General features: G+C 36.1%; 1 protein-coding gene across 13 annotated transcripts in view; it reads right to left on the reverse strand.

Annotated features, from left to right (window-relative positions):
* Positions 1-25,811, reverse strand: part of EIF4G3 (eukaryotic translation initiation factor 4 gamma 3) — a 337,040-nt gene that overhangs the window by 58,362 nt on the left and 252,867 nt on the right. For 9 of the 13 annotated variants that reach the window (XM_035727264.1, XM_035727263.1, XM_035727274.1 and 6 more), the window contains 7 exons: positions 25,099-25,187; positions 20,158-20,404; positions 16,544-16,677; positions 14,841-14,960; positions 14,381-14,491; positions 8,708-8,878; positions 2,291-2,488 (listed from right to left, as the gene is read on the reverse strand). In XM_035727264.1, the coding sequence (XP_035583157.1) occupies positions 2,291-2,488; positions 8,708-8,878; positions 14,381-14,491; positions 14,841-14,960; positions 16,544-16,677; positions 20,158-20,404; positions 25,099-25,187 (1,070 nt within the window). Of the gene's footprint in view, positions 1-2,290; positions 2,489-8,707; positions 8,879-14,380; positions 14,492-14,840; positions 14,961-16,543; positions 16,678-20,157; positions 20,405-25,098; positions 25,188-25,811 lie in introns of those variants that run through there. The other 4 variants (XM_035727265.1, XM_035727273.1, XM_035727269.1 and 1 more) reach the window with 2 other exon arrangements.

The raw sequence follows: 25,811 nt of genomic DNA on the forward strand, positions 1-25,811 counted from the left end.
GGTTCAATCAGTTAAGTGTCCAACTCTTGATTTTGGCTCAGGTTGTGTTCTCGGGGTTGTGGGATCGAGCCCCGCATGTAACACCCCTCCTGGTGGGGAGTCTGCTTGAGATTCTCTCTCTCTCTCCCCCTCTGTCCCTCCCCCTGCCCTTCTCGTGCTCTCTCTCAAATAAACAAAAGAGAAAAAAAACATTAACAATCCGGGCGCCTGGGTGGCTCAGTCGTTAAGCGTCTGCCTTCGGCTCAGGTCATGGTCCCAGGGTCCTGGGATCGAGTCCCACATCGGGCTCCCTGCTCCGCGGGAAGCCTGCTTCTCCCTCTTCCACTCCCCCTGCTTGTGTTCCTGCTCTCACTGTGTCTCTCTCTGTCAAATAAATAAATAAAATTTAAAAAATTAACAATCCTTCACTGCCTACAGGATTAAAACTAAAATTAGTAAAGAGCACTAAAGTATAAGCCAGAAGCTCTGGGATCTAGTTCTAATGAGTGACTGCAAGATGTCATGGCTGCCACAAGGAAAACAAGAGGCATGAGATGGAGAATTAGTTTGCCTTCAGATACCTACAGTACGGTATGTTAGAAGGCAATATGGCAAGTGACTGAATAATCCCAGACTTGGATTCTAGCACTGCCACTTACTAGTTATGTGACCTTAAGCACGTTACTTATCCTTTTTTAAGCCTCAGTTTCTTGTTCAGTGAAGTGGGGCTAACAATACTGACCTTTCAGGGTTATAATAGCCATTAACAATAATATATGTAAAGCATCTACCCATAATGCAACCCAGTAGGTACTAAGTAGATAATTTCTGTTATTACAATCAACCTCATTCAGCCAGCATTTCAAGACCTTTGCAATCTTTTCCACCACCAATATAATTTTGAATTATTTAGGGATTACACAGGTCAAATACTGAGCTAGGAACTTGACATACACAATCTCATCAAATTATATTATTATTAAATTAATGTTATTGTAATAGCCTCAAATTGTGTGACTTAATCTTATTTTTTGGATTAAAAAATGAGGTTTAAACAGGTAATGTAATTTTATAAAGTTACAAAGTTTATAACAGTTCATTATAGTTTATTATAAAGTTTATTCTTATAAGTTAGCAACTTGCAGAGTAGGAACTTAAGTTGAAATTTTAAAGTTAAAATGTAAAGCCAGAACTGTGCGATGCCAAACCCACGTCTGTGACTGTTGTGCTACATGCGCTGCCGCAGACATGAACTTTCCCTGCTCTATACTTGTTCCCACCACCCCGACCTTCTCAGGCCCAACCTGAACTCCACCTGCTTCACAGAAGCAGTTTGTCATTCTACCAATAACACAGTCATTTCTTTTTTGTTCTACTTGGTTTTTAGGTCTAGAACATCCATTCAAACATCAACATATCGCAATGTCACAGAATATGCTCTAAGTGATCGTTTTCTTGTTAAATGCTAGGTTTTTTTCAATATGAATTTTAAATTCCTTACAGACAGAAGAAATAACTTTTCCAGGTCGCAACAGACTTACCTATCTTTGACACAGGAACTCAAAAATATTGGGAGAATGACAGAATTCTGCATTTTCATAACAAGGCAAATGACAATGAATGGTGATAATTAAGAAAAAACCCAAATGTTAAAGGACACACGTTTCTGACACAAGTACCTGGATAACAGTAACAGGCAGAGAAAACACAGACGGTATATGGTAGTGTTCTAACTGCAGAATAGAGAACAATGAACACTAACCAGAAGCTCTTTGGTCTCCCATTGTCTTGCCCTAGATTTGACAGGCTGTAGAGATTAAATGGCTGTGGACAATGTAAAGAGAAAGAAATCTAATAGTTTCTAAGAGATGAAATGATCACTTTTGAACCTTTTATGACCATAACTATCCTAACATTTCAACCAAGGCTCAAATTAGAACCAATATATTTTCAGTTTTAAATTAAATGTTAATGTAAGCATTCACTTTATTTCTATAAGAAGACACAACAGGAGAGGTAGGTTGCTCATGCCAATAATTTCATATTACTAATTTAAACCTTATTCAGTATTGCTCACAATGGGTGGGACCATATCAGGCCTATTTCAGTCTATTTCCATATCCCCCTCCAGAGGTGAGGATACATTTTAATGAAGCAAGATTCTTTTTTATACATTGAGAATATATTAAAAAGTGCTAAAAATATATTCTCCCCTTTATGTTGCCCCAATAACACTTCTGGGAAGAATGTGTAGTGAGGGGAGAATATACCTCTTGGAGATTTCTGGTTTTACTCCTTCCTCTCTTCTTACCGTTACTAGACATCGACACATGTTTGCATAAGCCACAGAGAAACTGGGCTCATCGATAGCCTTCTCAAAGACCAGGTCAATGACTCCTTTCAGCCGCTCCTCTGTGTCAACAGTAAGTCCTGACACTTGCTTCATCAGTTGGTTGAACATCTGTGGTGTCAGTTTATTTAAGATACTTCGAACTTTTCTAAAAAGTTCCTAGAAGGGCCACAAAAAAGAAAACAGAGTTATAGTAACTGGACAGGATGATTCTTTCTGTAAGGATTAATATTTTTTTATAAGTTTAACTTCCCAAATTAACAAGGATTATGAACTCTTCACAGAAATAATTAAGTCCATCTATTTTAACAAACATCAAACAATTATACCACTTCTTTTCCATAACTGATGAGAATTCTAGGAACTAAGTATAGTCACTGGCAGGAGTATCCTCTGGTACATTTCTCAGGGCAATTTGGCAATGTGTATTAAAAGCTTTAAAATTATGATGTATCTTTAAAACAAAACAAAACAAAAAAAACTATGATGTATCTTTTGAAACAACTATTATACTTTTAGAAATTTATTCATATTGGGCGCCTGGGTGGCTCAGTTGGTTAAGCGACTGCCTTCGGCTCAGGTCATGATCCTGGAGTCCCAGGATCGAGTCCCGCATCGGGCTCCCTGCTTGGCAGGGAGTCTGCTTCTCCCTCTGACCCTCTTCCCTCTCGTGCTCTCTATCTCTCATTCTCTCTCTCTCAAATAAATAAATAAAATCTTAAAAAAAAAAAAAAAGAAATTTATTCATATTTAAGGATAGGTACAAAAGGTTTTGGCCACAATGACTTCCATCAGTACCCCCTTTATAGCAAATAACTTAAGTGTCCTAAAATAGAAAATCTGGGGGCACCTGGGTGGCTCAGTCGTTAAGCATCTGCCTTCAGCTCAGGTCATGATCCCAAGGTCCTGGGATCGAGCCCCGCATCGGGCTCTCCGCTCGGCAGGAGGCCTGCTTCTCCCTCTCCCACTCCCCCTGCTTGTGTTCTCTCTCTCGCTGTGTCTCTCTCTGTCAAATAAATAAAATCCTTAATAAAATAAAATAAAATAAAAAATAAATAAAATAAATAAAATAAAATAAATAAAATAAAATAAAATAAAATAAAATTGAAAATCTGTCTAAATTATGATACAATATAAATTATGGTATAGAATACTAGGCAGGAGTATTTTAAACTCTCATCAAATTAAAAATAGAAGAGAACTTCCTCAACCAGAAAAGAAAAGCATCTATAACTCTACTTAATGGTCAAAGAATGACTGCTTTCCCTCTAAGAATAGGTATAAGGCAAGAATGTCTATTCTCACCATCTTATTCAAAGTCATACTTGAGGTCCGAGTCAGTGCAAAAAAGCAAAGAAAAAGAACTACAACCTGTACAGATTGTAAAGGAAGAAATAAAACTCTCTATTCATTAAAGATATGATTATGTAGAAAACCATAAGGAATCTACAAAAAGAGATACTAGAACTAATAAACGAGTCTAGCAACATTGCAGAATGTAAGTCAACATACAAATATCAATTTTATTTCTATATATTAGCAACGAACAACTAGAAATACATAGTTTAAAAGTACTGTTTACAATAGCACCAAAAACCATGAAATAGTTAAGAATCTAACAAAATATCCATAGGAGCTGTATGAAAGAAACCATAATCACTGATGAAAGAAATCAAGGAAGACCTAAATAAAGAGGTCTATGTCATGTACATGTATTAGAAGATTCATTATTGTTAAGTTGTCAATTTTCTCTAAACTCATCTATAGATTTCAAACAATCACAATAAAAATCCTAGTAGGGTTTTGGAGCTTTCTGATAGAAATCAAGATGCTGCTTCAACAATTTATGTGAAAAGACAAGGAAAAAAAAAGCCAGAATAGCCTAAATGATTTTAAAAATTAACAAAGTTGGAGGGCTCATACAACCTGATTTCAATATTTACTATACAAAGGCAGTGTGGTATTGGCCAGGGGACTGACACATATATCACTGGGATGTAAGTCTAGAACTAGACTTACACATATATGATGAACGAATTTTCAACAAAGGTGCAAAGAAAACTGAATGGAAAAAGGATAATTTTTTTTTTTTAAGATTTTATTTATTTGCCAAAGAGAGAGAGCATGAGCTGGAGGGAGGGGCGGGGGAGAAGCAGGCTCCCCGCTGAGCAGGGAGCCTGACTTGGGACTCGATCCCAGGCCCCTCGGATCATGACCTGAGCAGAAGGCAGACGTTTAATGACTGAGCCACCCAGGCACCTGAGAAAAAGGATAATCCTTCCAACAAATGGTGCTGGAACAACTGGATATACATAAGGAAAAAAAAAAGGAATCTTGATCCATATCTTGCATGAAATACAAAAATTAATTAAAACTGGATCACAGACAGATATGTAAAACCTAAAACTATAAACTTCTAGAAGAAAGGAGAAAAATTTTGTATTCTTGGGTTATGCAAAGATTTTTTAGATATGACAGCAAAAGTATAACCTATAAATGCAGAAGTTGATAAATTCAACATGATCAAAGTTAAAAACTTCATTTCTGCAAAAGACACCATTTAGAGAATGAAAAGACAAATGACAGACTGGAAGAAAATTTCTGCAAAACACACATTTGATAAAAGATTTGTATCCAGAATATACACAGAACTCTCAAAAATCAATGATAAGAAAACCACTAGCCAATGAAACAGGGCAAAAGAACAGAAATTTTATCAAAGAAGACATAAGAATGGCAATTAAGCACAAGAAAAGATGTGTTTATTCAATATATTATTCATTTGGAAACGCAAATTAAAACAATGCGATGTTACCACACATCCATTAGAATGGTTCACATTTATAAAGCACAAAATAACAAGTGCCGGCGAAGAAGTGGAATAACTGAGAGTCTAGAGCCTTGCCAGTGGAAAGGCAAAATGGTCCAATAACCACCTTGGAAAATAGTTTGGCATTTTCTGATAAAGTCAAACCTATATTTACCAGACAATTCATGGACGTCATAGCTACAATTTTACCCAAAAGAGACAAAAGCTTATGTTCACACAAATCCTATACATAAATGATTACAGCACTTCTATTCATAATTGCCAAAACCTGAAAACTGTTTCCCCTGTGAATGGATAAACAGTCTGTGGTATATCAATAACTAATCATATATATAATGACTACAGATGCATCTCAAATGTAATATGCTAAGTGAAAGAAGCTATATTCAAAATGATTCTATTTATTTGATATTTTGGAAAAACCAGTGCTATTGGGACAAACAGACTACCGACTACAAGATGTGGGCATTTAGGGAGAAGATGGGCATAAAGTAGCACAAGAAAATTCCTGGGGTCTGATAAAAACATAGCATATCTTGATTGTGGTGGTGTGTATTCATCAGTTGTGGAATTATACACCAAAAATAAAGCTTACTAAATGTAAATTACGCCTCAGTAAAATATCAAGTTGTAAAAATCCATGAAACCATGACATAACTGTAAAGGCCTATAAAATGTTTTATTTGATCCTTATAAAAAAACTGGTATCTGAATATAAAGATTTTTAGAATATGTGCCAATATGTTAACAGTTTTCTCTAGGAAGGAGACAGTAAATAAATCTATTTAAATCTTTAAAAGTTATATATAGTCAGGTTTTTCAGCAATGAGTTAGCGTTGCTTTTATTAAAAAAACTGAGTTTCTCAGGGGCGGGAAAATCACCAAACTTCTCTCAATTGCCTCTACCAACTGAGAATATTGATGAGGTCTAAAACAACCTGTGCTTTATATCAAGGAAAAAACAACAACCTCAGGGCAACTGGGTGGCTCAGTCAATAAGCAGCCAGCTCTTGGTTTTGGCTCAGGTCATGATCTCAGGGTCCTGGGAGGGAGCTCCATGTTGGGCTCTACACTCAACGGGGAGTCTGTTTGAGTTTCTCTCTTTCTCCCTCTGCCCTCATCCCTGCCCCCGCATTCTCTTTCTCTAGTGTAAAATAAATCTTTAGAAAGAAACAAAGAAAAAGAAAGAAAGAGAGGCAGCGAGGTAGAGAGGAAGGAAGGAAAAAAACCCCAACCTTCAAATACCTCAAATATTTCAGATGATAATCTAAGCTTAAAAAGTAGGATAAAAAAAGTAATTTATTGGGGCACCTGGGTTGCTCAGTTGGTTAAGCGACTGCCTTCAGCTCAGGTCATGATCTGAAAGAGTTTTTTTGGAAGTGGAGGCAACAATAAAACCACCATTTGACAAAAAAGTGAAGAAACAGAATTAGCGGGCGCCTGGGTGGCTCAGATGGTTAAGTGTCTGCCTTCGGCTCAGGTCATGATCCCAGGGTCCTGGGATCGAGTCCCACATCGGGAGGAGCCTGCTTCTCCCTCTGCTTCTCTCTCTCTCTCCCTCTATATCTCATGAATAAATAAAATCTTAAAAAAAAAAAAAGAAACAGAATTAGCAGGAGCACCAAGTCAACGTGACGTATACCTATGCAAAAGAGAAGAATGAAAACACCAAAAAAGAGAAGGAATGGAGTAAAAACGCACCATACTTAGAAGAAAAGTATCAGTAACAAGAGGATTGTACTGGCCCTGAAAAAGAAGCCTATTAATTCTCCACTGGATTTGCTTTATCTTTTCACTAAAGAAAACTTAGCCAATTAATGAATGATACTGCAACACAATAAAATTATGTTTCTGAAATAAAACTTAATTATTAGGCAATAACAGGGAGAACTTTGTTACAAAGTAAACAGGCAGATTACAAACTGCAACAAATGGACTATTCCACAATACTGTGGGTAACTTAATTTCTCAAAGCTTCAGTTTTCTCATATGTAAAAGGAAAATATCTATTCCCTCCTTCATAGCTGCTGCAAGAATCTAAGAAATGAGGCACTAATATAAATGCCTTAACTACTAAAACAAGACCTCTTCATCTTCAGTGATAAAAGATTCAGCAGGAATTATACCTATCTTTGCAAGCCATTTAGGTACCTTAACAATCAGCACTTCTCAGAGGTATCAAAGGGAGAGATGCAGAAGGTTTTTGTAAAAAAAAAAAAAGGTTGAGACACATTGAAAAGAAATTCAGGAAAGATTAGGTACTTGAATTCAGTGACCCTGGAGAAGGATGTACTTAGGGACAAATATCTGGGGAAATCACTAAAATGATGAACAAAGACAAACAGCCAATTAAGGTCTGACAGCATGGCTTTGTGATGAGTTAAGTTCATCATGTTAAAGCACATATTTGACCCAGGAACATCATCATACTGAGTACCTGGGCTCCAGGAACCATGCCAACTGCTTTATATTACTTGAATTCGATCTTCACAATAGCCCTATGAGGTAGGTAATATTAGTATCTTCATTTTACAGTTGAGATTAAGAACTTGCCTAATAGAACTTGCCTGTCTCCAGAGTTGAAGCTTTTGACTACTGTATTAAACTATTCACAATGAGAGGAAAGATATTTAAGGAACGAGACACTGACAAGTCAGCATATGATCTGTGATGCCTAACACTGATACAGGTGCAAAATTTAAGAGGAGACTCTAGTCTTGGTGCCTAGAAGCGAAAAATCCAAAAAAGATAGTAGCAGTAACCCAAGTACAGGAAATAGCATTGTGTGTACAGCAAATGATGAATGAACACTACATAATCTGACACAAAAAAATAATTTTGTTTGGGTTAAAGGAATTCATTCAATTTACCCTAAGGAATTCTGCAGGTAGGTATGCATAGAAAGATGCAAAGAATTCAATTTTATTCCAAAAGACTCCAAAACAAGATTGATTTCTAAATTCTAACTTACTAGAAATGAAGGCCTGGCAAGGAGACATAAAAGCAATATGGCAACTAGACTAGCATAGGATACTGATTGATAATCTAAAAACACATTTTTAAGAAAAGCAAGCATTGATCTAAGCCAAAATGATCAGAGTCCATGACATACAAACCCTCTAGATATATAGTATTTGTTTTGAAAACCAAACAATAAAATAGCAGGTTGTCTGGCACCCATTATGCTAAAGATTTTAGAATAATGTTTTTTTTTTTTTTAAGATTTTATTTATTTATTTGTCAAAGAGAGAGAGTATAAGCAGAGGGAGTAGCAGGCAGAGTGAGAAGCAGGTTCCCCACTGAGCAAGGAACCTGATACAGGACTTGATCCCAGGACCCCGGGATCATGACCTGAGCTGAAGGCAGATGCTTAACCCAGTAAGCCACCTAGGCATCCCTAGAATAATGCTTTTAAAAAGCAAAAAAATTACAAAAATCTTCAACTAAAATCTCTAGGTATACTAATAGGACAAAATAACAAGTTAAAGCAAATTAAAACAACAGCATTATAATTCCAAAACAATGTTAGAATGTGCTTCTGTTCCCACCTGAGTTTTAATGTTTTCAGGATCCTCAGCTTGGCTGTCTCGTTTTTGGCTGGGCTTCCAGGCATTCTCTGCCTTTTTCAGGTGCACATCTTCTTTCACAGAGACTGTGATGATCTTCCTGGGCTCTCTTCTCTGGCCAGGTTGAGATCTTCGTGGTCCAACGTTCAACAACTAGGACAAGAATATTCTTTATTATATCTACAAAGTGTACTTAAGATTTACTGCCTCTGCTGTGCCGCTCAAGTCAAGCCTGATGATCACACTAAACACTTCTTAGATGCAAAGATGGATATTAAGCACTCAATTTAGATGTGATCTTTTTGGGGGGAGAAGGTGAGAGGACAACCTTAGAATACCATCAATGTAATGTTCTCCACTACTACAGTTTTTAATCCTAAAGTCCTAAATTAGATAAAGTGATAGAAAATTTTGTTTGATACTGCTATTGTTCCTAACAAAAAAGAGTACCCCCAAACTGAAGTTTTATTTTTTACTAGTTGTGTGACTTTGGACTGCTCACTTGAATAATTATACATATTCAGAGGCATTAATCATCACAGTTATAAAGCTGCTTCAAAAACTAGGTTTCTATTCTGCCAATGTGAAATGCAAATACAATTTTATCACAAAAATTCTTTATAGCATAGACATCCAGCCTTACTACAGATTTTAATGGATCCCTGTAAATTTCCTGGGCCAGAAATACTAAAATAAGTCTTTCTAAATCATTAAATCAGATTTAACTAAATTGTTCCCTGAAAAAAATTTCTTCTCTTTGTCAGTTCTTAGCTCCTGCTAGAGTCCCACTATACTCACTCTGTTAAAAATACTTGCTGGCATGTCATAATGATCATCAAATTAAGAACAATTACTGCAAGAGATAATGAAGTAAAAGCTGCATTCTGTGTATTAAAATATCCCTAATAGTTGCTATCTTAAATGCTAGGAAATAACTTTTCAAGATTAAACATGTTGGGTTGATAGTAAGTTCTGTTCCTTCTAGATCTGTTGCATTTTTGTGATATGCCATTTCTTTCCTTTTTTTTTTTTAAGTAGGCCCACAGCACGGAGCCTAAGCGGGGCTTGAACTCACGATCCTGAGATCAAGACCTGAGCTGCGATCAAGAGTCGGACACTTAACTGACCAAGCCACCCAGAAGCCCCTGTTATACCATTTTCTAAATGCTGAGTTGAATAATGTAATTAAACTTGAAGAGGGAAGAAAAAAAACTTAACATAAGACATACAGATCAGAATCATATCTCACTTAGTGCCCCAATACTGCCCTTCTGAATTTATATGAAGCTTTAGAGAAGAAAGTAGAAACTTAAATTTCATGCTTTAGATAAGAAAACAGGTTCTAAGAGATACATGGTCTGAGGTCAAAACTAGTAAGATTGAAAGCCTTTAAATAACACTCATTCTCAGAATTATACTTCGCCATCTGCCCTAATCAGTAATAGCAGTATTACCAAGGATCAAAATATAGAATTCCTGGGCAATACACACCAATCTTGTCAAATATATCCAGCTAAGTACTCAGTATAAATGATACAATCTCAGAATATTTGGTACACATTAAAAAGCCCGAGGTACCACACACAGTTTCACTAAAAAAGAACTGAAGAAGATCACACTGGAAAAGTACCAACAGAGAGCAGTTGCTAAACTGGACAGTACTACTATAAAAACATTTATTTATAACTGAAACTTTGATATAATAGCCCAAACAAAACAATTCTGATAAGAGAATGCCCCACACCAAATATTGTCTGATTTTTATAATTCAGGTTATATTCTAGTGTAAACTAGAATGGATTACTAGTATGGGTTAAAATCTTTTTCAATGCTTGGATAAGTTCAAATAAACAATTATATCACAGGACATTTAAACTAATCCATGCATTTGTACATAAAAATTTGTCTAGAACAAAGATTAGTGGGTATAATGAAAGGTAATTATATCAAAAGCAGGTAAGAGCCAGAGTAAAATCATAATTTGGGGATATAATTTTAATCATGTTTGAATGAAGTATGAAATTTCCATTTCCAAAAAGTACTTACTAGAAATATCAATGAATATGCAGTGAAATTTGAATCTAGAAAGTAAGTATGACTTGTGTTGAATCTCTACTAGCTCCAAGACAAATACATACGGATTTTAAATGAACTGCATAAAGATGTGAGAAATATTACTAAACAGGTAACAATGTTTCAAAGGAAAGTAAGTTTTGAAAAGATAGCATAAGCTGTTAGTCCCAGATATAAAGTTGGTATTATAAGCTATGTGCAAGCTCCCAAGACAACCTTGAAAATTATTATTTGGTTCACTGGATATAACTAAGAAAGATATTGTTCACAAATATTTAACCAAAGATATTGAGTCTTCAACAGATCTATAATACTTACAAATGATTAACACAATAAATTAATCTCTAATGTACTAATGCTTATACTCTGAAAATGACATCACTGTGTGGAACATCAATGCCTGAGAGGACTATGGTAACAGCAGAAAAAAGAGGTGGATTAGAAGACAAAAGGACTGTGGACTTTGAGTTCAATTCTGCTACTTAATGAGCAAAGTTACTGTGAGCAAGTCTCTGAACTTTGTTGAACTTAGGCTTTCTCATACATTAAATGCCAGTCCTACCTACAAAAGTTATTATGCGGATCAGGGATATAAGGCATATAAAAGGACCTTAAAAACTAGGTAAGTTATCATCAATACCAAAGAAGAAAAAGAACTTTTTAAAAAGTGTTATCTATATTGATATAATTAACCTCAAACATTTCATGTCCTTTGTGTGTGCATGCGTGTGGAAAGTTTAATACGAACTGTCAAATTTATAGCATCCTTCAAAAGATGCACCATATATAATGAATGATTTATTTACTAAACACACATGAAATTAAAGAGTATGGAGTGTATATATATATATATATAAAAATGAACCTGGTCTCCTTGCTTAAAGGACAGACAATCCTGATTGGAAGAGGAACTTCCCGGCTGGCAGAGGAATTTTAAGGTATAATGTGCTCAAGGTCCAAAAATGTGACAACTCAAATGAAACATCAAAATTTGGCGCTGATTGGGGCTCCTGCGTGGCTCAGACGGTTAAGCATCTGCCTTTGCCTCAGGCCATGATCCCAGGGCCCTGGGACGGGGGTCTGTGCTCGGCAGGGAGCCTGCTTCTCCCTCTCCTTCTACTGTTCCCCCTGCTTGTGCTCTCTTGCTCACTCTGTCAAATAAATGAATAAAATCTTTAAAAAAAATTTGGCGTTGATTAACTAGTGAGCTGCATTTTTTTCCCCAGGTGAACTGAGTTTTAAATTTTTTTTTACCCATTCTCATATATTTTTCTTAAATGTATTAAATAAAAATCATACCCATCTCTGTTTTAGAGTTCAGTATACATTGGTCTTACCTCATTCATAGACTATAACCTTAAACTCCTCTGCTTACCTGAATAACCAAAGAAAACAGGACCAAAATTCATCCTACCAAGTTTTAAAGAGAGATAGCCAAGTGTTCCTTTAAGGAGAAAGGGAAGGATGATATAAGCTCAGGAAACCTCTTTGCTCCTAGAATTTTTATAATAGCTCAGCTAACCTCAAAGCTAACTGAAATAAATATGAATGGTAAATTACTAGTCTAGGTCCACTGTCTCTCTCTCAATACATGTTTTTTGGGGCACTTTCTGTGATGTCTGCCCAGATTACTATTAAAATTAACATCACACTTGCTGAGTAATTCGACTTTTAAAAAAGTAGAGAAGATACTGCCTGAGTGCTTCCAACAAATCTATAATTACTACCCATTACAAGACCTTTATGTTTGAAAATGTTATGTAACTACATATGACATGTTAAAACAATTGCTCCCCATTCAACATATTTTGTAACAAGTCTTTTGCAGGTAAGTTTATATAGGAGTCATAGTTACTGAAGCCACACCAAGAAGCTAACTCTAGCAGATCTTAGTATCTTTGGATGGTAATCATTTATAAGCCAATTGAGAGGCTGGGAAAAATGATTAGAGGTATGGAACCAAAAACGATGAAGCATAGGACTGCTACTTTTTCCAAACAGCATTATTAACTGTTCCTTTATATGTTACATAGCTATATCCTACGAAATTCCCATCTGAATTCACATCAATATACCAAGGTAAGCAGGACAAATTAAGTGGAGCATGTTTGTTAGCTATGGGCGATGCTGGAAGAATAATTACTTGCATTAGGCTTAACATATCAGTATTAGTCTGACAGATCACAATTTCACTTAAAAATTAGCTTGTGGCACATGACAGATCTATTTAAAGAAAGTGAAATAACTAAAGCTGACCTTTTTGGAGACATTACAAATTCCTGATAATGGCTCATTTCCAATCACATTACTTTGTACCAAATAACTCATTTACATATGTAAGCAGATAGATTAGTGGGCAAACATATATTTTGGTACTTTTAAAATTCATTTTCTAATTTCAATATTTTGAAAGAGACATAGCTTATTCTCAATCCACAGCACTTCCTTTTTGCTATACCTAATTATTAAACAACAGCAAGCTGGTGATGAAAAGTGACAGCATACACTGAAAGAGGAGACGCGGCAAATCATACCTTCTGTTGAGTGACATATGAACAAAACAGAGCAATATGATAATGACATATGCTGTTAACCAGAGACTAATCAAAATGGCATCAACATTATTTCTACTGTTTGGCAAAACAAAGATATAAATCAAAACCGAAACAAAACCAAAAATAAATGCTAACAGAATACAACTTTACACCACCAAAAAGGGAAATAATGCTGAAAAATAAGGTATCAAATGGTTTCTAGAAAACTGCTTTCTAAAGACTTTCTGGTGAGGTAATTAAAACTTGAGAAAAATTTTCATTTCATATTTACAGAAAATAAAGATTAAATTTCCAACCTGTGTGAGAAAAGAATATCATACACAGAGATATCCTTAAATGGTAATGCTCAATAAATACGCTTCAAATTAGGAAGATTTTTCTGTAGGTTTTACAAAGCCTTCAACACATTGTAGGCACTGAAGTATTTTTAATAAGTGTTTGGCTGCAGGCAAACAACAAATAATTCAAGTATCTACAAAGTGACATTTGTTTCCTGATGGGTACAGTCTTATTTCAAAGCAGGTTTCAAAAGTTGCCACTCCAGAAATAAAACGGTGATGGGAAAATAAAAAGTGTCACCTTAAATAAAAATATTTTTACAAACATAAAATACAGTAGTCTTAATAGGGTGATTTGCAAATGTACATCAAACTCCAAGCTCCTCCAGAAGTTTAAGTTAAGTGCTCTCTATACCATTCTAGTTTGGGAAAAACAGGTTTTCACATCACTGGCAACTTTCCCCCATGCTTTCTGCAAGTCTACAAAGCATGGAGTAGGCACAGCCTGCCACATCTTGCACAGCGCAGTGCCCCAGCATAACTCCACTGGTGATGTCACTTCTACCGCTGAAGAGCCTGCCACTGGGGGTGTAAATGCAACCTGCAGTTTACCAATACTGCACTCTTTTGTACATGTCATTTGTTCATATATTGACTTCACAACCTATAGTAAGTGAGAAAAACAAAACAGAAAATATAACACCAGAGACTATTGTTTAAAAAAAAAAAAAAAAAAGGATTCAGCGCACCCCTAGAGGCAGGCTCTTCAGGGGTGGGTGCAACATCGCCAGTGGAGTGCAAGCTGGGGCTTTGCTCTGTTCCAGAATTGGCAATCCATGCCTGCTCTGCACTTTGCAAATCTGTAGAAACAAAGACAAAGAGATGACCATTAGCTAAATGTCATCAGAGACCTTAACTAAAACAGGAATCCTATTTGAGGTTGGCTCTATTTTAACCCATTTGCAGTTCATGTCAATTGAAAAAAAATGAAAAAAAAAATATCAAGACCAAATTAATGCAGACCAGCTTCTCTCAAGTAAAAATGACTCAGTGTATTCTTTATTTGCTTTAATATTAGTATGGAAAAAAAGACAGTCTTCACCTCTTCTACTTCTTGGTAAGAGGAATCAGCTCTCTTGCCGTGAGACAAGATGTCATGAAGTCTATGACAGTTTCTAACTAATTGGATTGTAGGGAACTTGCACTTACAGGTACACCTCTTCCACCAGGGGTTTGCCTTCCAAAATCTGCAAAGGCTGGAGTAAAGTCTGGTCCTCGAGGCAAAATCCGAGGATCCAGAGTTCGCATTGGCAATTTGGGTTGGTTGATCTGCATGAAGAAGCAAAGGACAGCTTAATACAAGTTTCAAAACATTCAAGTACCAAAAAAGTAAAAACTCAGACTAAAAGTTATGTCAGCTAAAATGATGAGCACTGGCTTTCTGAGGCAGAGAAGTCCAATGTGAATCATGGGAACTTCTCTGGACCTAAGCCAGAAATAATTTTCTGATGCCCTGGGACTGATTAGGCCTAAAATTTCCAAGGGGAGGCTAGACACAATCAGTACACTGGCTCAACAGATATTCAAGGACCAGCAGAATGGCACAAGAAAAGCTATGCGATCCTATGACCTAGGGACAAATTTGGGGATTTTTTCCAGGATATTCACCAGGACATCAGAGCACTTACTTTGAAAAATCCTGCTGTCACATATGTCGATTTTGTTGCTGTTGTTTTATGGTTAGCAAAGCAAATATTCCAAGTGAACAGTAAGTCTCTAAAGGAGATATTTTTCATGTGTGATCACTCGTTTAAAATCTCACTCAATTTGCCTTGTTAATTGGAGGTATCTGGCTTTGTACAGGCATGTATTGTGACTGTATATGAAACAAAGTGAAGTAGCTCAGGGAGAAATCAACTAAAAATTGGTTTGAAGTCAGAAACCAATAAGGTAGGCAGACAAGAAAGAAATATTTTCTAGAGGATAATCTGATTTAGTGTATGTAAAACCTACCCTCTTAAAGTAGTCTCAAATCAGCACTGCCACATTAGTACCTAAGAGAGAAGACTTCGATACCAAGAGAAATAAGAAACCCTGTTGCTATAAAAGAGGAAAATAATACACATACGGTCTGAATAAGGAGCTGCTGGAAATCTCAAAAAGAGGTAGATCTCATTCTGAAAGAGAGTTACCCTCTACACTTCAATAAGGATTAATATTTTCTCTTCAAAACAAAAATATTTTAAGCTTGGTCATCATCACTGGTCCATCATTGATATACACAAAATTACTTGGGCAGATACACATCTGACTCTACTCTTTTTATTTAATAAAGACAAAATAAACACTGTACTAATCTCCTGTATGCACCATTAAGATCAGATGTAAAGAGAAAAGGTGCCTATTTATTTGCCAAAACTGAAAAGTAATCACTATAAGTATGTATTAGGGAAATTTTTAAATACAACATTATTTATTATGTATTATTTGATTACCACTTAAGTTTGATTTGCCAAATACACTCTTAGGCATCTGACCTGTCCTCAATGTCATTCTATTCCATACTGAAATTTTAGAACAGTGAATAAAGAGCTCCATATCACTTTAGCCATATTGGCCCAGCAGACACACATTTTTCACCACATCACTAGGCAATAGCAATAACAAGCAGGGAATTAATGAATTTTAACTCGTTACCACTCAAATATGGGCCAAACCCCAAAGTTACAGTAATCTACAATAAACCCCAAATCCAACAATATGTAGGAAAACTCTAATACTTAAACATATTTTAATTCAAGCACATTTAGTCTAACAATTCCTAAAAATTGTTTATACTTCAGATATTTGTACTGATAATTGAAACCAGTACCCTATAGAAAGACAGAGCTTTCTCTGCGTATACAGCTTACTTTGTCAAGAACCACATCACTGATGGGAGGCAGGCCCTCTGGTTTCTGTATACAGGCTGGCATGAACTGGAAGTCCAGCAAAAACTCCCTGTCATATTGCTTCTTGCCTTCAGTATCAGCAGGCTTCCAGGAATCTAGAAAAAGGGATGTAGACAGACAAGTTTCTATAGGGTCATTATATGGATAACCAGGTAAGAGTACAAACTAGATTCCGATATTTACTTTACCCTGTCATAGACTAAAACACAAAGCAAACACTGAGTTACTGTCAGAAAATGTCATGTAAAAATTTTAAACTGTCTTATGTTCCTTTATCCCTTCTGAATACCTTTGGATAGTAATCTGAAATTGCTACAGAAACCACTTAATATACACATTAAGCAGCCTTTGGCCAGAAACATGTACTAATACTCATTAAATAAACTACCAAGCCTTTAAATACCTCAGAAATAAGGAATCTATAATACTCTTTGGTTTCACGTAAAAGAAGAATACTTCGGTTGTTCACCCGGAAATGTTATTTTGGAGGGGAAAAAAGGCAAAAGGACACAAAACAAATACAAATAATTTCTGTAAGATTCTGAAAGGCTAAGCAGCTATATATAATTTTCCCCCTGAGTATGGTTTATTTTATTTTTGAAGTATAGTTGACTCAAAATATTGTATTAGTTTCAGGTATACAAGATAGTGACTTGACAATTATATACCTTACAAAAGGCTCACTCACCATGGTAAGTGTAGTTAACCATCTGTCACCATATAAAATTATTACAGTATTATTGGCTATACTCCCTATGCTGTACTTTTCATCCCTATAACTTATTTATTTTGTAACTGAAAGTCTGACCCTCTTAATCTGTTTACCTTTTCTGCCCACCCCCATCTACCTATCCTCTGGCAATCACAGACTGTCCTCTGTATTTATCAGTCTGTTTCTGTTTTTCTGTTTGTTTTTTAGGTTCCACTATCAGTGAAATCATATGGTATTGGTCTTTTTCTGTCTGATTTATTTCACTAAGCATAATACCCTCTAGATACCTCCACACTGTTGCAAATGGTCAGATTTCATTCTTTTTTTATGGCTGGGTAATATTCCACCGTGTGTGTGTACACCATGCATGCACATACACACATATATACACTTATCTTCATTATCCTTTCATCTATCAGTGGACCCTTAGGTTGCTTACATATCTTGACTATTGGAAATAATGCTGCAATAAACACAGGGGTGCATATTATCTTTTCAAATTTGTTTTTGTTTTCGCTGGGTAAATACCCAAAAGTAGAATTACTGGGTCATATGGTGTCTCTTTTTAATTGTTTGAGGAACCCCCATACTGTTTTCCATAGCAGTGGCACTATTTTTATTCCCATCAGTAGTAATATTTTCAATATTAATTGTAAATTAGTTTTTTGCCATAACACTCACTTTGCTACTATGACTATTGTTATAGCTATCATTTCTCACAGTCCTAATCTCATTATATAAAGTTGGAAAATTTCTTGAAATTTTTGTTGGGTAAGGAAAGCATGTCACAGTATTTTTCTTTTAATTAACAAAACTCTTATCAAAACCAGGCCCCCAGATCACTTCATGATAGTACTGTGGGTCCTTTTTTATATTAGTGATTCTTAATATGTAGGTGATAGACTCATGATGGTCTGTGAGAACACTGCAGATATTTTCAACCAAATCCTTATTGTCTTACCATATTCATTAAAAGGCAGGCAGTTTATTGGGATCTAAATTTTAAATTGTTGGGAAGCCTGGGAGGCTCAGTCAGTTAAGCATCTGCCTTCAGCTCAGGTCATGATCCCAAAGTCCTGGGATCGAGCCCCGCATCGGGCTCCCCACTGAGCGGGGAGCCTGCTTCTCCTCCCTCTGCCTGCCGCTCTGCCTACTTGTGCTCTATCATTCCGTGAAATAAATAAATAAAATCTTTAAAAATAAATAAATTTTAAATTGTTTTTCCAATTACTGTGAGGGTATATTACAGTTTAATTGTTCAATATAGTTGGGGCTTATGGTTGGGTACTTTTTCCTTGCCAAACTAAAGGATAAAAACATAACTGACAGGGGGCACCTGGGTGGCTCAGTCAGTAGAGCATGGGACTCAGAGTCATGCGTTTGAGCCTCATGTTGGGCATAAAGCTTACTCAACAAACAAACAACACACACACACACACACACACACACACACACACACACACACACACAAACACTGACATAGTTCGATAAATGACAATAATGTCTCAATCTCCTAAAGGACTGGTGGTAGCCACAAGTGCTTCATGATATGATACAAGCCTAGATCTTTAGAAGTAATTCTAGTATATTGAGTCCTAAAATTTAAAAAAAAACTGTTACTATAGCATAGCCCTTCAATTTCATAAAGCCCACTGGCAGCAGTTTACTAGTAGTGAAAAGATCATTTTATTAAGGCGGTACCAATCAGTGACTTTCAAACATTTCTTACTACAACTCACAATAAGAAATATAATGACCAAATATAACTCAGAACAAATACAAATTTAAATAAAAGAAATAAAAGTTTCTTAAAACAATATTTACCCTTGCTCCTGTAACGCACTGACAATTTTTTATTCTCCATTTTTAAAAATGTTGGTTGTATGTCACCAATTTTTGTCTAAGATTATTGTTGATGTCTGATATTCTACTTTCAAACCCAATCTGACACAGAAGTCACTCAGATTTGGCAAACTAAGAAAAACGTTGTACCCACCCCAAACTTTCGATCAAATGAACCATCTTTCCCCACGTCATGCCAAATCACTCCGAAAATCTCAAAGTTAAACATGGGTTTACATAGGATTGGGATAGACTTTAATGGACTTGACGGTGCCTAAAGATGAAAGAGCCTCTGAGGCTTATCATGTATTTCACAGGACACTTCTCATACTGCATGTGCTTAATAAGCTAGTCACACTGCTTCTGATGATTGTAGTTCAGTTCTACACAGTGATTTCTGTCAACAAATTTCTGCTGTGAAATTAGGGAGTTACAACCAAAATTTAAAATTTTTTTTTTCTTTTCTTCCCTTTAGGTAGGCTCCAGGCCCAACATGGGGCTTGAACTCACAACCCCAAGATCAAGAGTCACATGCTCTACCGACAGAGACAGCCAGGCACCCTATAACCCAACATTTTTAAAAGAATAGAGTAAAAAAAAAAAAGAAGAAGAGAACAGAGTAAAAAATGTCAGTGTATTACATGTAGTAAGCGTAAGTGATTAAGGCTTGTGAAATGATGAGCACAAAGGAGCACTGAAACAGCCCTTTCAATTAAACTAAATAAAAGTAAATTCCTCTTGTAGAATTCCACCAGCCTAGCACTGACTGATATCCTCTGCCAGCTGCTCTGCCAGTAAAAGCAGAATACTAGCATCAGATATCACTTCCGCCCACAGAGAACTCCCAGGATTTGCTAGTCACTAAGTAATGCCTGTTAATCTATTCTGTAAATATTACACTGTGATGAGCCTCTTATCTTCCATGCAGTATTTCTCTGCAAGGAGACAACATTGCTGTAAGATTATAACAGAGAGAAGGTGAGAAGGAAAGGCATGCACAGGAAGGCAGGGATACACTTACCTGGTTTGAATGGGAATGTCACCCCTTCACCAGAACTATCAGTGGAGCCTGAATTAGCATCTATTCCTTCACCCTCAGAAATACTTTCAGCACCATTACGTACAGGCTCAGCTTCTTCTTCATTTTCCTCCACAGTTTTTACTTTTTTTAGGTCAGAGGGGTCTCTTCCAGGATGAAACCCTTGGCTCATTTTATCCTGTTCAGATTCAAGTACTTTGTCATCTGAAAGCTCCTCTTCAGCTTTTGGCTAAAGCATAAGTGAACACAGAGGTTACATGATTTTTGCCATGTAAATATGCATGTAAACGTACACCTATCCCCTCAAAAGGCACAGGAAAACATGTCACTCAAAAAAAGGATGTCTGTGTTCAGCATATGGTACTAGAATGCTAAGTTTATTTAAAACACTTTTCTCACTTCATCTCTTGGCATAGAGAAGGCAAGTCACATGGCTACTGAAATGCTTTAACATGACTAATGAAATCTAAAAGTACCAAAGGTTCGAATGGAAAGAACTGTTAATCCTTGCACTTGTTGGACATGAAAGAGTCCTAGTCAGAAATCTAAATCAAGCACTCCTACCCTTGCCACTAGGGCTCAGCAAATTTATAAAAAGAAACATTAGAAGGTATTTTTTTGTATTCCTGTTGCTGCTAAATGGAGAGTTTGATGAATAAAGTATCTAGGTCCTGCAAAGTTGATCATCTCTCATTTTACAAGGAGGCCACTTGTTAATTAAAATCTACTTTGTTTATTGGTTCTTAGAAGTCTCTGTGGTTGTAACCTTATTCAAATTATATAAAAAAAAGTGCTTGGCATATATTCCTCTACGGAGGAAGAAATCTGGGTTCTTCCTCAAAAAAAAAATAAGTGCATCTTATTTTTATTTTTTAAATATTTATTTTTATTTATTTTTGAGAGAGAGCGAGCACACAAGTGGCAGGGGCAGAGGTAGAGAATCTCAAGCAGACTCCATGCTGAGCACAAAGCCTGATGCGGGGCTGGATCTTAAGACCCTGAGATCACAACCTGAGCCAAAATCAAGAGAGGATGCTTAACCGACTGGGTCACCAAGGTGCTGCTGATGCACCCTATTTTTAAAAAGCAAAATAGAATTGAAGTTATTCACCAGATGATTTTTGACCACAATAAGTTTCATATATATCAAACAAAAATCAATTTCTTGGGGCGCCTGGGTGGCTCAGTTGGTTGCGCATCTGACTCTTGGTTTTAGCTCAGATCATGATCTCAGGGTCTTGGGATGAAGCCCCACAACAGGCTTCTTGCTCCGCGCAGAGTCTGCTTGGGATTCTCTTCTCTATATCCCTCTGACCCTACCCTGCATGTACTCTCTCTCTAAATAATTAAATAAAATCTTTAAAAAAAAATTTCTTGAGGACCATATTTGAACCATCAAAATTCCCTGAGGCACTTCTCCATGAACTTTATGTCTTCCTTTACCATTAAGGGTAAGCACTCTAAAAAAACAAGCCTTTGCAAGAAGCATTCAGAGGAAACAGACATTCTAAGTGAAAAATTCATGCTAGGAGAGCAAAAAATAGAGGCTCTGTTGAACTCATTCAACAGAGGATTGTATAAAAGAACGTCATATACACAAGCAAGTGGTTACCCCAATTGATTCATAAAATTGTTTTTTCAAAAAATTAAAGTTACAAATCCTACTTTCTTACATAAGTAAAATATTATAACAGGTATACTACTAGTCAATTTTCTTCTAACATACATCAGATCATGGGGAAAAGACAAAATTTTTAAATGCTGTCAAAAGAAACAGATGGTTTTTAGGACCTGCTTCCATAATGAAAACAAAAAGTTTATGCAAACACAAACTTGAAAACACACACACACACACACACACACACACACACACACACACACACATCCCTCTGTGTGCACATGTGCTTTCTCTACTCGCCCAACAGGAAAACACAGTATGGAAACCATCAAAAGCAAGACAGACATAAAAATTTCAAGAAAATAAAGGCTGAAATAATTTCTTTTTAAAACATGGCACAGAGTGAGCATCTTTTAAAGTCTGAGAAAAAACAGATCCCCCAAGGTTGAATCACGAATCAACAACCTTACTTTTTCTTATTCTATTCTATTGTAGTCTTACTTATAATGACCTTGCAATGACACCTTCTAATTAAGTATAGATCATCAAGATCTTTAATAATTTGGCATGAGAGGGGCGCCTGGGTGGCTTAGTTATTAAGCATCTGCCTTCGGCTTGGGTCATGATCCCCTGGGATCAAGCCCTGCATCAGGGCTCCCTGCTTGGTGGGGAGCCTGCTTCTCCCTCTCCCACTCCCCCTGCCTGCGTTCCCTATCTCGCTGTCAAAAAATAAATAAAACCTTTAAAAAAAAATAATTTGGCATCACAGTCTGTCGATGGTACTTAAACTTATTCAAGAGCAGCATAACTACATTATACAATCATAGGGAGCTCTTTTTTCAGAGCTTATAAAATAAAGTATTATTTTGGAGAAAAAATGTATCAGGCCCTCTTCTCTGTACCTAAAATCAGCAAAATAAAATCTACTGGATATAACTAGAGAATGTATTACCTGGAAAGTTAATTTCTAACTGGAAAAAGAAGTATAAAGAAACTTGGTTCCATAAACAACAAACCATAATTTAGAGAACACAAAATCACTGAGGTGTCTGAGGAACACTGTTAGAAGGATATTTTTCAAGGGAATCACAAAATTAGCTGCACTAAGTATTTATGATGATTATTTTTCTTTTAGCTGGATGACACTCTATTAAACTAGTTTGTAACTGTCTAACAGTTCCTAAACTGTTTACTAAGAAAACCAGATTAAAGAAAATACCTTATTGGCTGGACTGTCAAAGGTTAAACTTTTATAGGAAGCTGTTAAAAAAAGAATTTAGTTGATAAAACTGCCTATTCAACTCATGAGTTTTTAAAGTGCCAGAAAGTCAGACCAGACAACTATGTGTGTAATAACTGATGAAATATCCTAAAATTTTAAAACAAATTTTAAGATGCCTTGACCAGCAATTTTAAAATGAATCACCCTGCACGTTACCCTTCTAGGCTATAATTTATAGAATTTGATAAAATATTTGCAATGATATAATAACCTAATATATAACCTAAAATATGCTAATATCCGAAACACATTGTTTTAAAGGCTGTGAAAAATCTAGTAAGAAAAGGAGAGCCTGAGGATCAGTGAAAAAAAGATAATAACACCCAGTATATACTAAACTACTCTAGTAAATGTTCAACTATAGGAAAGACGAGAAATTGGATTTCTGGGGGGAAAAAAAGGTCTGTGTGTAAACAAATTCTTTTTTATTATACTTTTAAACTATAAGGTTAAGAAAAAAGTGATTGATTCAGAATAAGTCAAAGGAGTTCTCATGTATGAAGAATAACAATCTGAAGCAGGTTTTAGCCAACTATGGCTCATGGGCCAAATCTCACTCATCCCATTTCTGTACAGTGTGCAAGGTAAGCACGGTTTCTGCATTTGTAGTCACTGAAAAAATTCCAAAGAAGAATATTTTATGACACATGAATATTATATGAAATTCAAATTTCAATGTCCATCAATGAAGTTTTACTGGAATATAGTCACAATCATTCATTTACACACTGTCTATGGCGGTGTTTGGGCTATAGCAACAGAGCGGAGAAATTGTTACAGGAAATGTTGGCCAACCCCTGACCTAAAGAAGAGGATGAATATTTGCAGCAGTGGCGGCCTACCCATTTAATATTCAATAATGCTTAGAAATCTAGCAAAGGAATAAGAAGTATGACAGAAGAAAATGAATAAAAAATAGCGGAATCAAAAGAGAAACCAGTTTACGAAGCTCTTACAGCCATACCAGGAATGTATGAGATTCCCCTCCCTCTGGAAGGTATTTTATTCTCTGTAGGAGCAACATTTTCTTGTTCAGCTGCAAGACAAGTGCAGCAACTATTTGCACCTCTATAACTTCCTGCCAATTCTTACCCCGTGATAACCACAATGAAATCACTTCCATGAAACATTTTAGTGGTTGCTATGGGACTAACTGTGACATCAGTAGAGCACCATGTAAGAGCAGTGACAGGATGGGGAAGTAACAAAGGGGTACTGTGAACTGCTTGGAAAGGGTAAGAATTAAAACTAGAGAGAAAAGCCTTTTGAAATAAATGCATTTAAAGTCACTTTAAAATATTCTGTATATTCTAATGTTATCATCTTATGTATCTAATAAAAATTATTTTAATAAAGTAGACGTTAAGAGTTCAAAAAGAAAAAAGCAACATACATATTTTTTAGATTACCCTTCATTTATAAACTTCAGAACATAGCACTAAGGATACTGAGATTATAGACTATGAAACTGATAGGACACTCCTTAGGAGTAACTCTACCCTTGTTTCTTCTTTACATGGTCTCCTGTCGTGCTGTAACCTACAGCAAAATCTGGCATGGTTTAGTTCAAACAGACAAATCATATGTGAAAAGTTATGTTACTGGGATGCAGTTAAAAGATGAATTTCCCTAAAATGTACTTGATGATTTCTACCAACCACCACTGCTACTATTTGAAAAAACTTTCCATTTTTCTTTACCAGAGTAGTTTTTCCATCTAGCTAACAGAAGGAAAAATTCAATTGAGGGGGTTGGGGGATTAACCAAAAATTAAGCAGTAACTTAGTTTCGCCATTTTAGAAGAGGAATTTTGAAAGAGAGACAAGAATCTGATGAAATTGAATATGGTATCAAAAATCTTTTTAAAATTCTGTAGGTGGACCAAAACAATCAGACTGAGCTTGACATATCACGTTTTGTTTGAAAAACAGTACCTCAAAAAAGAGATATAAACCCACACGTGTCTTAGGAAATGGCACCACTACTCTGAAGATAAGCTAAAGAGATTTACTTTGCCCCTTACCTCCACTTCTGCCTCTAACACCTCTTCAGTGGTTCGGGTCCGGTCTTTTGGTTTCTTCCACATCTTTGGTGCAATTACAGCTGTCTGAGCTGAAATACAAGATCAGGGCCATTACTTCCGACTGCAAAGTCATGTTTGCAAATACCGAGTCTAAAATGATACCTGTATTCAAATTTAGCAGAACCCAAGAGGGCTTCACCCATATGGAAGAAACAGCTGAATGATGAAGTGAACAACTGTGTGGTTGTGGCCCAGAGATTGCACTGGCACATGTCTTAGGCACAGACTGTTCACATCAGCACATACAGCCTTCCAACCAGTGTCCTAGGTTCCTCCTATTTCATGGTTAGGACACATAATTCAGTATGTGGTATCTATACAAGAAATTGGCCCACCAGCCAATTCTAGACTTGGGTCTGCTTCTATTATTAATTAATTATGTGATCTAAAGCAACTCACACTTCTCAGGCACCTGCATATTTAACTATAAAGAGGGGAGTGAGATTAGGTGATATCTAAGGTTCCTTTAAGCTACAAAAAATATCAAATTCCAGCTTCTGTTTTTTAAAGCTTTCTAGACAATAAAAGAACACTCTAAGATTTCATTAGCTAGGCAGCACTTCTACAACATTCAGTTCTCATTTCAGATCAATATTATCAGTCTAGTCGTTCATACAGCTGGGGAGAAAAGAAAGATAACCTAATTTTTACTG

The sequence above is a fragment of the Zalophus californianus genome, chromosome 4 (genome assembly GCF_009762305.2).
Source record: "Zalophus californianus isolate mZalCal1 chromosome 4, mZalCal1.pri.v2, whole genome shotgun sequence".
Lineage (NCBI taxonomy): Eukaryota > Metazoa > Chordata > Mammalia > Carnivora > Otariidae > Zalophus > Zalophus californianus.